This window comes from Arachis ipaensis, chromosome B06 (genome assembly GCF_000816755.2).
Source record: "Arachis ipaensis cultivar K30076 chromosome B06, Araip1.1, whole genome shotgun sequence".
NCBI lineage: Eukaryota > Viridiplantae > Streptophyta > Magnoliopsida > Fabales > Fabaceae > Arachis > Arachis ipaensis.
In genome coordinates this window covers 9,807,358-9,821,527 of record NC_029790.2, presented here as the reverse complement: position 1 = coordinate 9,821,527, position 14,170 = coordinate 9,807,358, and the positions used below count along the sequence as shown (strand labels likewise).

The 14,170-nt window shown below is 32.5% G+C and overlaps 1 protein-coding gene across 1 annotated transcript in view; it reads left to right on the top strand.

Annotated features, from left to right (window-relative positions):
• LOC107646588 overlaps positions 1-4,214 on the top strand; it is an 8,333-nt gene extending 4,119 nt beyond the window's left edge. Inside the window, exons 2-3 of the mRNA XM_016350765.1 lie at positions 3,075-3,171; positions 3,237-4,214. Coding sequence (XP_016206251.1) covers positions 3,075-3,171; positions 3,237-4,214 — 1,075 coding nt within the window. The remainder of the gene's footprint in view (positions 1-3,074; positions 3,172-3,236) is intronic.

The window sequence follows — 14,170 nt, the reverse complement described above, 5'->3', positions numbered from 1 at the left end:
CCCTTCCTAATTTTGTTTAAGCTCCGCTACTGAACAACAATAACTTTAAATCTGAACATGATAATTGACAGTTACAAGTTCAAATATCTTTGGTCAGCTTAATAGTAAATTTAGTGCAGAAAAAAAAAGGAGAAGGTGACACAATAAAAAAGAAAATACTGCTACAATAAACATAAAAGAGAAAGATTGAAAGGAGAAAGGAGGAAGAACACAGCGTAAAGGACAGAGAAAAAGGGAGAAGGCACAACGACAAAAAAGAAAAGAGAAGTATGACATGAGAAGAAGGGAAAAAAAAGGAGAGATATGAAGTGAAGAGGGAAAAATTATAGGAAAATTATCCAGTGTTTCCGTGTACGGATTTAGAACTCTAATGTTCTGCGTACGAATAAGTTTTCCACTTAAAGTTTGTCGTTTTCCAAGGTTGGAATAGACGAAAATGACCCATCTTAATAATGTGTTTCTCCAAAATGACCAACTTAAATAGGTAATGAATGAAGCTTGCCATAAGATTTATGCATGAAGTCAGCCGGCTTCGACCTTGGCTGACAGTATTTTAAATTAGAATACACGAATAATAATGAAAGAAGCTACACTGAGGCAGGCATGGATCCGGCAACAAGTACGAGGGAACATTTGTCCCACTGTATATATTTTTTTTAAATAAATAGTTATTTATAATTTTAAATGATTCCACTATAAATAAATTAAATTCAATTGATAAAAATCTGAGAAAAAAAGAAAAAAAATCGTAAATTATGTTTCTATTATTTTATATAAACATACTTTTTATATACAAATTTAATTTTTTTAATATTTATATATAATTCTAGTTTCAAATTATAAATACTAATGTATTATTAGCCACTAATATACTAATTGATTCAATCTTTTATCCTTAGCCACTACCTTACTTCCACTCACGTCCTCATCAAACAAAACTACGCTTATCTTTAACTATATACCTTTGAATTTGAATTTGAATTTTAATTTTAATTATATTGCCATCTAAAAAAAATTTAGCTCAGATCTTTAAAATAAATGCAATACCAACAATTATAATTCACATGTATATAATTACAAAATCTCAACTTAATTTTTTTTTTTAATCAAAGATAGAAGACTCGAATCCGCAACCTCTTAATTGAGTATGGGGAGACTATGCCATTTGAACTATTACCAAAATCTCAACTTAATTTAATCTAATACAAATAACAGTATTTATATTATTCTATTCTTTATATATGATGTTCATGTATTTACACACTCAAAATTCTAGTACAACTTATAATTAAATAGCTTATTTTTATTAAACATTGGATTTTTAATTATCGAATAATCATGAAATGTATGTCTTTGTATTTGAAATTTCTTTAAAACTGAATTAAGTACTTGTTATTCGTCCCACTACAATAATACGAGTACGTTACTTTTATTCGATTAAATTATATCGTTAATTTAAATTATATTAATTTACATATTTAATATAAATTTTCGTACCTTTCATGTTTTAAATTATATGCATAAAAAAATTAAAAAAAATAAAAACCAAACTAATACAATATCGTCGTGTTAAACAATTTTTCATATATCTTCAATAATTTTAAAATTTTAAATTGTTAATTTTAAAATTTTAAAAAATTATTTGTTATATTTTTTACCAAATCATATATTCAATTAACCTAACGAGTAAAATAACCGGCCCACTACCATTCGGCTCGGCTTACCCTCGACTACAGCTTCAGGATACTCCCCTTCCACCAATGCAGTTTTCAATAATATTGGACAAATTTGACATTCTCTATTAATATGTACAGCAGAACTTTTGCACCTGTTGCTAGCCCATCCTGCACTTTCTTCCTATGTTTTCCACAAAAGAAAGCAACCCTTCAATCAACGCCAATCGAATATTTTAAATTAAATCTGTAAAACTATAAAGCTTGTAACACTGCTGTTCTGTAAAAATACACTGTCACACCTGAACACCTTCCAAAATTATATCTATGTTAAGTAAGAAGGATAAAAGTTTAAAAATATATATTTTAATAAAAAATAACCAAATTTAATTGATTTTTAATGTTGGTTACTTGTATTTTTTTCATATCCTATAAAATTTGATACTCACTCTTATAAGGAATAAAAGTGTGCAGATAATAGTAAAAAAAAATGATGTGAATTTCACTACTTTAAAATAAATTATTTAGTTTCTATTTTTTTTTAATTTAGATAATTTGTATTTTAATAATTAAAAAATAATAATTTCTTTTTTATTTTTCTTTTCTATTAGATGTATGAATTTTTTGTGAGAATTTTCAGTAAACGATGACAAAAAATGCTTACACTTGACATACATAATTTATATAATTTGACTTTCATCATTTCTACATGAATGATAACTATTTAATTTGGACAGTTTAATTCCTACATAATTATCAAAATGATATCTCAATCAAATGGTTATTATCCTTTTACAATGTATAGGCGATAAACAATCCTAATCAAATAGTTATCATCCATGTAAAACAGGTAGTGAAGGACAGATCATATAAGCTAACGTCACACGCAAATATTTTTTGTCAATTTTTATTAGTTAATATATATGTTGAAAATAATATTTTCAAATGTAAAAGATTTGTTAGTATATTTTTGTTTGTTTGTTAGATTGTTTAGCTGATTAGTTTGTTAGGGTTAGCTAATATATAGTTTGTTATTCCTTTTTGTTTTCACACCTTTTGCACAGCTATATAAACCATATAGTATAGTGTGAAGTTCTTATGATGTATCATTCAATTGGAATCAGAAAATTCATCATCACAACACTCCTCTTTCTCGGTTTCTTCTCAATCATTCTTTTCTTCCTTTTCTTCCTCATTCTGCTGCAGTCATTTCACTTGCTACCAGCAACTCTTTTTGCTTTCTCCATTTATTGTTAATTTGCTGCTTAAGATTGATACCATTTTACATGGTATCAGAGCTAGGTTACATCAATGGTGATAAGTAAAGAAAACAGCTCAAATGCCAACACTCAAGTAGATTCTGCTATAGATTTCGAACGATTCACAGTGTTTATGCGTCAGCTCTCGCAATTTCAAGCTCAGCTCAACAGATCGAACTCTTCTTCTCCAATCTCTGACCCCATCAGCCCGTATTATCTGCATCCGAGTGAAAGCCCAGGTACGGCTTTGATTCCGCTTCAACTTACTTCTCAAAACTACTACCAATGGTTACACGATATGTAGAGAGCACTCAGATCGAAGAACAAGGTGAAGTTCTTGGATGGTTCGATTCCAAAACCAGCAGAGAATCAACCTTTGTTTGAAACTTGGGATCGCTGCAATAACATCTTGCTTTCATGGCTCAACCTCTCGCTTTTCGCAGAAATTACTAAGAGTGTGATGTGGATTAGCAATGCTTCAGATCTGTGGAAGGACTTGAAGAATCGTTACTCACATGGAGATGTCTTCAGAGTTGGAGAATTGAAAGAGGAATTCTACACTATCAGGCAAGGTGATTTAGTTGTTACTTCCTACTTTACCAAATTGAAGTCTGTTTGGGAAGAGTTAGAGAACCTTCATACAATCCCTAGCTGTATAGCTTGTGTTAATGGCTGCAACTGTAGATTAAAAATTATTAGAGATTATGCTTCTGAGGAATACGTTGTGAAATTTTTCAGAGGTCTAAATGAGCAATACTCTGCTGTGAAATCTCAAATTATGTTACTAAAACCTTTGCCTGATATCAATGTTGTTTTGGCAATGCTAACTCAACAAGAGAGGGAACTAAGTTCAGATTTCTTGGATACAAAGATAATCACAAATTCTATGGAAGTACAACATCAACAAAGAGGTAGTTATTCTTCAAGAGGCAGAGGACGAGGTCGAAGTGGTGGCAAGAAAAACACTGCTCAAAAGACTTTTGGTAAAGGATACACTTCCAAATTATGCACTTACTGCAACAGAATTGGGCATTTGGTTGAGAATTGCTACAAGAAAAATGGTTTTCCTGCACACTGGAAGCAGAAAAGTGCAAATCACATCAGCACTGAAGGTGAAATTGAAGATTCAGGTGCTGGTGGTGACATTACTGATTCTGGTCAAGAAGAAGGTGGTAATGAAACTGCTCTTGTCTTGACTCTAGACCAGAAGCAAACTTTAATTGCTCTTCTCCAGCAACCACTTATGACAGCTTCAAGTAGGGGTGTTCGCGGTGCGGTTTAGTTCGGTTTTTGAAGGAAAAGCCATCCGATCCGATCGTTTAATTAAGCTGCGGTTCGATTTTTTTTCAAGGTCATCCGAACCAAACCAAACCAATTAAAATCGGTTTGGTTTGGTTCGGTTTGTTCGGTTTTTCCAATCAAATAAAAAAAATTCTACCATACTATTATGCAAAGTCATAACATTGAAATCGACAAACCGAAATACACAATAGCTAACAAAGTCTTGATCTAATGAAATATAACGACAACAGAATTCAAATACGACAATTAAAGAAAAAGAAGTTCAATAGTTCAACAGTCAACACAACTCTGAAAATAAAAATAAATTGTCATTAAACTGATAGCAAAGTTATGGTGTCTTCTCCAATAAAATAGCTAAACTTCATAATGCAAACGAACTTGAAATAAAAAAGCTTCCCATCCAATGCTTAAGTGTAGACAATATTTTACAAAAGTCATTAAAGTGTTGAGAAGATGTCACAAACGTTGAACCAGAAACTTTGTTAGTAACCTCATAAAATATTTTTAGAAACTTGACAAAATGCCTTGCATTCTCCCAATCCTCAGACCTAGGAATCCCACCAGCCATCATAGCATACTCAGAATCTCTCTCTCCCAAACGTTTAAATGCCTTTTGAAACTTCAAAGCACTTTCAAGCATTAAAAAGGTAGAGTTCTACCTGGTAGGAACATCTAAATGGACAGTGCCTTTTTCCAGAATTCTAGCTTCCTTAATCATAGTTTTAAACCTCTCAGTACGACCAGGTGATGCACGCACATGCCGAACTGCATTTCTAATCTTTAAAATTGACTCATGCATTTCTCTCAACCCATCATTCACAACAAGATTTAAAATATGAGCACAACATCTAACATGTAAAAACTCTTACCTTAATGGATGTGAGTTCCAATCCTCCATTCTATTTTTCAAGTAAGAAAGTGCAACATCATTTGAACTAGCATTATCAACAGTGATAGAAAAAACCCGGGATATCCCCCAGCTCAACAAACATCTCTCAATCTTCCTACCAATTGTTTCCCCCTTGTGATTCTTGATAGCACAAAAATTCAAGATTCTTTTTTGCAATTTCCAATTAGCATCAATGTAATGAGCAGTAAGGCAAAGATAGTTCAAGTTTTGCACAGATGACCAACAATCAGTTGTCAAACAAACATTTTGATTTGGTTGAGAGAAAATAGACTTCAACTTAATTTTTTCATTCAAATAAAGCTTCCAACAATCCCTAGCAACTGTGAGCCTTCCAGGAATTGGAAACTTGAGTTGCAAACAACTCGTATAATAACGAAAACCCTCTCCCTCAACATGCGAAAAAGGGAATTCATCCACAATAATCATTCTAGCAAGCGCTTGTCTACAACGATCAACATCAAATGACACGGCAGAAAGTGAACTACCTATCCCTTTCCTATCATCTTTTACCACATCTTGAAAACAAAGAATCTTTTGGGTAGGATCTAATGCCTCCTTCGGAAATTTTTTGCATTGCGACAACAAGTGATTTTTCATGTTACTAGTGCCATTTTTATGTGTATCACATGTATAACTAGCCCCACACCAATTACATTTAGCTCTAGGATACTGTGAATTACTAGTTTCATCTTTAGTAAAGTGATCCCATGTCCAAGACCTAGGTCTACAAGGTTTTCTCTTACCTTCGTCGGTCTCAGTTTTAGCAGAGTCATCAACGGGAGCTTCTTCAACAGCCCGCCTTTTCCCTCGGCCTCTACTAGCAAGCTTCCTTGTGTTTCGATGAGGAGCTGGCACAGGAAGCAATGCAGTCGGAGATCTGATGCTTGTTGATTCATTCGGAATAGGAACGGGAGGCAATCCAGTGTCGCCCATATTCTCACTTGAACTGACGTCAAACTACGTAAACAAATACAATAAATCAAGGGCAGAAACCAGCAATAAACAAAACAATAAACAAAACCAGCAATAAAAAACCAATAAACAAAACAATAAATCAAGTACATAAACCAGCAATAAACAAGCAATAAACAAAACTGAACAAAACCTGATAATCTAAACAAGCAATAAACAAAACCAGCAATAAAAAAACCAATAAACAAGCAATAAACAAGCAATAAGCTATCAATAAACCAGCAATAAATAAGCAATAACCAGCAATAAACAAAACAATAAATCAAGTACATAAACCAGCAATAAACAAGCAATAAACAAAACTGAACAAAGCCTGATAATCTAAACAAGCAATAAACAAAACCAGCAATAAAAAAAGCAATAAACAAGGACAGAAACCAGCAACTGAAGTTTAAATCAATAAACAAGCAATAAACTGAACAAAACCTGATAATCTGAAAATTAAATCATGGACAGTAACCAGCAACTGAAGTTTAAATCAATAAACAAGCAATAAACTGAACAAAACTTGATAATCTGAAAATTAAATCAAGGACAGAAACCAGCAAGCAGCAACTGAAGTTTAAATCAATAACCAACAATGCATCAGTAAAGTTTACCTGAATAGATGGCTTGGGCTCCATATGCACTTGAATCGGTGGCTGGGTGGGAGACTAGGAGGGGCTGTCTCAGTGTCTTGATCGTGGGTGACCCTACAGAACCCAGAAACGCTGCTAGGTGGAGGCGGCGAGGTCGGAGGTGGCGAGATCGGTGCTGTCTTGATCGTGGGTGACCCTACAGAACCCAGAAACGCTGCTAGGTGGAGGCGGCGAGGTCGGAGGTGGTGACTGGAGAGGTCGGAGGTGGCGAGATCGGTGCTGTCTGCTGTGCTACCCTGTGGCTTTTGGGTCAGTGGGTGACTGGGTGGCTCAGGCTGGCTCCGTGGCGGTAGTTTTTAATTTTTAGGGTTTTGGGAAGAACCGGTTCGGTTAGGGTTTTGGTGGCAAGAATCGAAAACCGAACCGAACCGCAAAAAAACAGCAAAACATCATTTTTTTCGGTTTTTTTGGTTTTTGGTTTCTTCGGTTCGGTTCAACGGTTTAGTTCGGTCCGGATCGATTTTGAACACCTCTAGCTTCAAGTAGTGTGAATAATATCACTTCCTCAGCCACCTTAACTCAACCAAAAGGTATACATATTTTGAATGTATGTTTTACTAAAACCTCTTGGATACTAGACAGTGGTACTACTAATCATGCCTGCTATCTTCAAGATTTTTTTTAAAACTTTTTATCATATAAAGCCTGTTTTGATTAATCTACCTGATGGATCTAAGACCTCTATGAATATTTCTAGAACTGTGCAATTGTCAACCTCTTTAATCCTTACCAATGTTTTATTCATACCTCACTTTAAATATAATTTAATTTCTGTTTCCAAGCTTACTAAATCATTACATTGTGAATTTAGATTTACTGATTCTTACTGTGAGATACAGGCACTTCCTTCATTGAAGATGATTGGGCAAGCTGATATGCAAGGAGACTTATATGTGATGAATGCTGAACCTATGAAATTGCTTTCATTAGATTTTAGGATAAAATCTATAGCTCTTAGTGTGCAGCAAGACCTAGGAACTCTTTGGCATGCTAGACTAGGTCATTTACCTTACAGCAAAATGATTACTATGCAAAAAGGCTTTCCTTTTATTGATTGCATTACTTCTTCACATGTTTGTGATTCTTGTCAATATGCTAGACAGAGAAAATTACCTTTCACAACAAGCAATACAAATTCTGAAAATGCTTTTGATTTATTGCATATTGATATTTGGAGACCTCTTTCTATTCAATCAACTTCAAGTCATAAATATTTTCTAACTATATTTGAGGACAAAACTCAATTCACATGGATTTATTGCATGAAATTGAAATCTGAAACTAGAAAATTGGTTCAAGACTTGGTCCAACTTGTGCAAACACAATTCATCAGCAAAAGAATTAAGCGAATTCGAACTAATAATGGTATGGAATTCAAAATGGACTCATTTTATAGTTCAAAAGGCATAGAACATCAAACTTCTTGTGTTGAAACTCCACAACAAAATGGTGTTGTGGAGAGAAAGCATCAACACCTACTGACAGTTGCAAGAGCATTATTGTTTCACTCAAATGTTCCCTAATGCTTTTGGCATTATGCTGTGCAACATTCAGTTCATTTAATTAATAGGTTACCTAGTGTCTTTTTGAACAATATAACTTTATATGAGGTTTTATTTCATTCAAAACCTGATCTAAATGAGCTTAAAGTTTTTGGTTGTCTTGTGTTTGCTTCAACACTTACAGCTGGTAGGACAAAACTAGATCCTCGAGCTCGAAAGTGTATTTTCTTAGGATCCAAGTCAGGAACCAAAGGTTCTATTTTGTTTGATTTAAACACAAAAGGAATTTTTATCTCTTGAAACACAGAATTTTTTGACCACGTCTTTCCTTTCCGATCTGTTCAAACAACAACCAGGACTCATGCAAACTCAAATTCTCATCCACAATACTCTTTTAATCCAACAGATTTTGATCCTTTTTCTGAATTGCAATTGCCTTCTGCATCGCATTATGAGGATATTATTCATACATCATCACATCCTAGAATTATTGCTGATGTCTCTAATAACAATAGCTCTTTTTCATCTTTGAATAATGACATTAGTAAGAATTCTACATCATCTGTATCTACATCATACATTCATGAAAATAGTGATAATGCTACTGCCCTTATGCCTCATGTAGATCACATTCAACCTGAACCAACTCAGCCTGCCCTGAGAAGGTCTGAGAGGGATAGAAAACTACCTTCATACCTTAAGGACTTTCATTGTTTCAGTATGGTGTCACATGAGGATCCCATCAATGCTGTTCGTTCTTCTTAAAACTATAAGTACCCTTTATCACACCATTTGTCATATGCATCTTTCTCTCCAAAACACCTAGCCTTCACTTTTGCACTTATAAATAACCCTGACCCGAAGCACTACTCTGATGATGTTATGCATGATTGCTGGAGAAAAGCTATTGATGCAGAACTTGCTGCTCTTGAGCAAAACAAGACCTGGATCATTACTTCTCTTCCTCCTGGCAAGAATGCAGTAGGTTGTAAATGGATTTTTCGCACGAAATTCAACCCAAATGGGACAATTGAAAGACACAAGGTTCGGTTAGTTGCTCAAGGGTTCACTCAAATTCCAGGCGTTGATTATATTGACACCTTCAGTCCGATTGTTAAAATGAGCACAGTGAGAGTTCTCTTAGCAATTGCAGCATCAAAGACTTGGCATCTTCATCAACTTAATGTCAATACCGCCTTCCTTCATGGGGATCTCCATGAAGATGTTTATATGAAGTTACCAAAAGGGCTGAAGTGTGATAATCCCAAGTTAGTTTGTAAATTAGAAAGATCTCTTTATGATTTGAAACAGGCGAGCCGTCAATGGAACATCAAACTATCCAATGCTCTAATTGATTTGGGATATATTCAGTCAGAAAATGATCACTCTTTATTCACCAAGTCCACTAATTTTAGCTTCACTGCTATTTTGGTCTATGTCGATGATCTTGTGTTAGCTGGTGATGATCTCTCGAAAATTGAAGCTATCAAACGCTTCTTGGACAGCAAATTCAAGATAAAGGATCTTGGTATTTTAAAATTCTTCATTGGCATGGAAGTAGCATGAAGTAAAATAGGGATTGCTCTTTATTAAAGAAAATACGCTTTAGATTTGATAAATGATTGTGGCTTACTTGGAGCCAAACCTGTCACTACACCCATGGATTATACTACATATTTGTCAAGAAATTTTGGCTCTCCTTTACCTGATGCTGCTCTTTATAGAAGGCTGATTGGTCGCCTTTTTTATCTCACCAATACCAGACCCGACCTGAGCTACCCTGTAGGTTGTCTTAGTCAATTCATGGATTGTCCCACTGATGTTCATCTCAAGGCAGTTTATAGAGTGATTCGATACTTGAAACAGTCACCAGCATCAGGTCTTTTCTTTTCTGCCTCTAATTCTCTTATTCTCTCTGGATATACTGATTCTGATTGGGGGGCTTGTAAGGATACTAGAAAATCTATTACTAGTTATTACTTCTTTCTTGACCAAACTCTTATATCTTGGAAAAGCAAGAAGCAAACAACAGTCTCTAGATCCTCTTCTGAAGCTGAATATCGAGCTCTAGCAAATGGAACTTGTAAACTTGTATGGTTGCTAAAACTTCTAAAAGAATTTAAGATTTCTCCTCCCGTGCCTGTTGATATATTCTGTGACAATAAATCTGCTATATATATTGCCTCAAATTCAGTTTTTCATGAACGGACAAAGCATGTTGAAATTGACTGTCATGTAGCTCGTAACAAATATAAAGAAGGAGTGTCAAATCTTCAACATATTGCCTCTAGTGAGCAGCTGGCTCATCTGTTTACAAAGCCTCTTGCACCGGGACCCTTCTCCTACTTGCTATCCAAGCTGGGATTACTTGATCTACACAAGTCAAGTAATACCAGCTTGTGAGGGGATGTTAGTTAATATATATGCTGGAAATAATATTTTCAAATGTAAAAGATTTGTTAGTATATTTTTGTTTGTTTGTTAGATTGTTTAGCTGACTAGTTTGTTAGGGCTAGCTAATATATAGTTTGTTATTCCTTTTTGTTTTCACACCTTTTGCACAGCTATATAAACCATATAGCATAGTGTGAAGTTCTTATGATGTATCATTCAATTGGAATCCGAAAATTCATCATCACAACACTCCTCTCTCTCGGTTTCTTCTCAATCATTCTTTTCTTCCTTTTCTTCCTCATTCTGCTGCAGCCATTTTACTTGCTGCAGCCATTTTACTTGCTGCCAGCAACTCTTTTTGCTTTCTCCATTTATTGTTAATTTGCTGCTTAAGATTGATACCATTATACAATTTTTACTAAAAAATTTCATAGAAGAACTCATGTGTCTAACGAAAAAGAAGAATAGAGGACAAATTGTCATTTTTCATTTGTTAAGGTGTAAGTTGTATAAATTAAAAAATGATAAGGGTAAAAAATGAGTTTTACTCTTAAATACGCTTACTTTTTATATTGTATGTATATGTATATTATTATTCTCTGTATTTGATTATTGTCCATAAAGTCTAAGGGCTTGTTTGGGTGAGCTTCTAAGAAAAGATCTTTTATCGAGTTATCTTTTTTTAAAAGATCTTATAGAGAAGTAAAAGTAATTTTATGTTTGGATATCTCATGTAAAAAGGTCTTTTTATCAATCAATTATGTTTGGGTATAACAATATAAAAGTACTTTTTGTTTATTTATTACATGAAAAACATCTTTTTTTTTAAAGAAAAAAGATCTTTTAAAAAAAGATGTAAATTACAGTTTCTCAAAAAAGATCTTTTTTTATTTTACTAGTGCTTTTACTTTTACTACTAGAAATTTGCCAAACACGTTAAAAAACAAAAAAGATCTTTTTTCATTGAAAAAAGATCTTTTTTTAACAAAATAATGGCGCCCAAACATGCACTAAATCAAGACTAAAAGTTAGCGTTTGGTAAGAGAGATTGTGACTCAGAATAAGAGACTGAGATTTAATATTATGTTTAGTGTCCAAAAATTGGAATTAAAATTTCAATTTTCATCTCCAAAATTTCAATTTCTTTAATACTTCTAAAAAGTGAAACACAAGATACTGAAATTTTGGAGACGGATACTTAAACTTTAATCATATTTTTTTCCAAAAATACCCTCGTTCATCTTTTCAAATTCTAATGCTACCCTCTCACAACCATCATCCTCCCCTTCTCCGGACAGCATCATCCTTTCTCCTCCAACCATTTTTGCCCCCATGTTTTTCAGTAGCCACCATCCCCCTCTTCGGAATCAATACAATAGCAAACAAAAACAGATCTAACACAACACAACTTATAAATCAACATAACATAACAGAAAAGCACAACAAAAAATTGCAAATTTTCCACCATCAGTGATGACAAACAGCAAAATTTACAGACGGTGATGGTAAAAAGAGTGCGCACGAGAGAGGAGGGGGAAGGGTAGTTGGTTTAGGGTTTTTTAATTTTTAATTATTAAAAACATTTTAGTAATTTCAAACATTTTAGTATAGTTATAAAAATTGAAGCGATGAGTTCAATAAAAAAATCAAAGAACCGAAACCGGTGTACATTTTAATTTCTATTTTTATCTTAAATCAAATAGAATATTAAAATATAATTTAATTTTATATATTTTATTAAAATTTATTTCAATTTCTATCTCTCAAAATATGTTTTCTTTCAATTTCTTAATCTCAGTTTTCCGTCTAAAAACTACCTAAGAGTACAATTTCAGTGACATGGACGGCGATTGTTTTGTGCATCATCCTTTTTGCTACTCCTCACCCACCCGACAATGGCCACCCACCCAAGTCCCCACATACCAACCGCTCAAAATAATCTTCTGACTTCGGTTCACTATTTCATCTCTTATATTATGGCGAGAGTCATATTATATATTACACGGCACCACAATTATGAAACTAATGCTCCTTTCTTCCTTATAATAAATATATGAACTAAGGTGAATTATATAATAAAAGTGTGAGTTATATAGATTTTTTTTATGAAATAAAAAAAAATTAAAAAAATTAATATTTATATTTTAAACATCAATAAAATAATTAAAAATAATTATAACAAAAATTTATATTTTTTTATATAACTTCAATCTATATAATAAAATACTCTATAAATTAATTAATATAATTGATTGCCTCTACAGCCTTTTTATTACATTGAGTTTGGTATGTCCAAAATCTTTTTATTATAAATTCGTTTTTGCTTAAGTAAGGGTATACTTATTATTTACGATGCATCTTTTATTACCGAACATAATTAAAATAAAAAAAATTGGAAAAAGAAGGATTGAAGCATAAAATAGATTAATAGTTAAAGTAGTTCCTGGAAGGTAAGATATTTTTTAAATTTGTTTTGAAATATTTTTTCAATCAAATTGGTTTTTCAAAAATTATAAATTAATCATATCTGTCATTCAGATATTCTACTCATAATTTTTATCAACGATTAATGATGTGAAATGTTAATTGATACCTTACATATATAACACATAACATGTTTAATTAGACATCGATTGAATATGTTTACAAAAATTTATCAATTTAGCCACTAGGTCATATTGGGAATAGAATTTTTATAATTAAAAAAAATGACTAAATTAATAAATTTTCATAAACATATTTAATAAATATCCAATTAGACGTATTAGGTATTATATATGTTATCAATTAGCATTTTACAACATCAATCTTTGAAAAAATTGTTAATGGAGTGATGGGAGGACATATATGATTTATTCGTAATCTTTGAAGGACCAATTTGATTTAAAAAATCTTTTACGGATGAATTTGAAGAATGTATTCCAGGGACTAATTTGACTATTAACCCAACATAAAATACATGTCTGCAGAAGTATTTTTACTTATCAAACACATTTTGAGTTATCGTGTCTACGTGTCGGACACATTTTGAAAACGATATTTATTGACACTCGTTTGACACACGTTTTTTGTATTCAACCATCTCTTAATAAAAATAAAAAAACTTTTCGAATATATTTGGACACACTTAAATACTATAATGTATCAGTGTATCCAGTCTTAATCTTAACATATATTCTTGAAATGAGTTTTGAAATAGTATATATTATTATTTTTTAAAATAAAAAATAGAAAAAATGACAAATAATATCCTAACTTTTTATCTCAAAGATAAATAAATTCTCGACTAATTAAAAATACAAAAATATCATCTACTCTCTAAAATTCGAGACATCTAAATTTCTTAGGGGATCGATTTGTCTTTATATATTTTGGATAAAGGGACTTAAATGTCTCATATTTTAAAAGATCAAGAACGTTTTCGTATTTTCAATTAGTTAGAGACTTATGTATTTTTGAAATAAAAAGTTAGGATCTTATTTGTCTTTTTTGTTAAAAAATATTTTAAATAATTTAAATA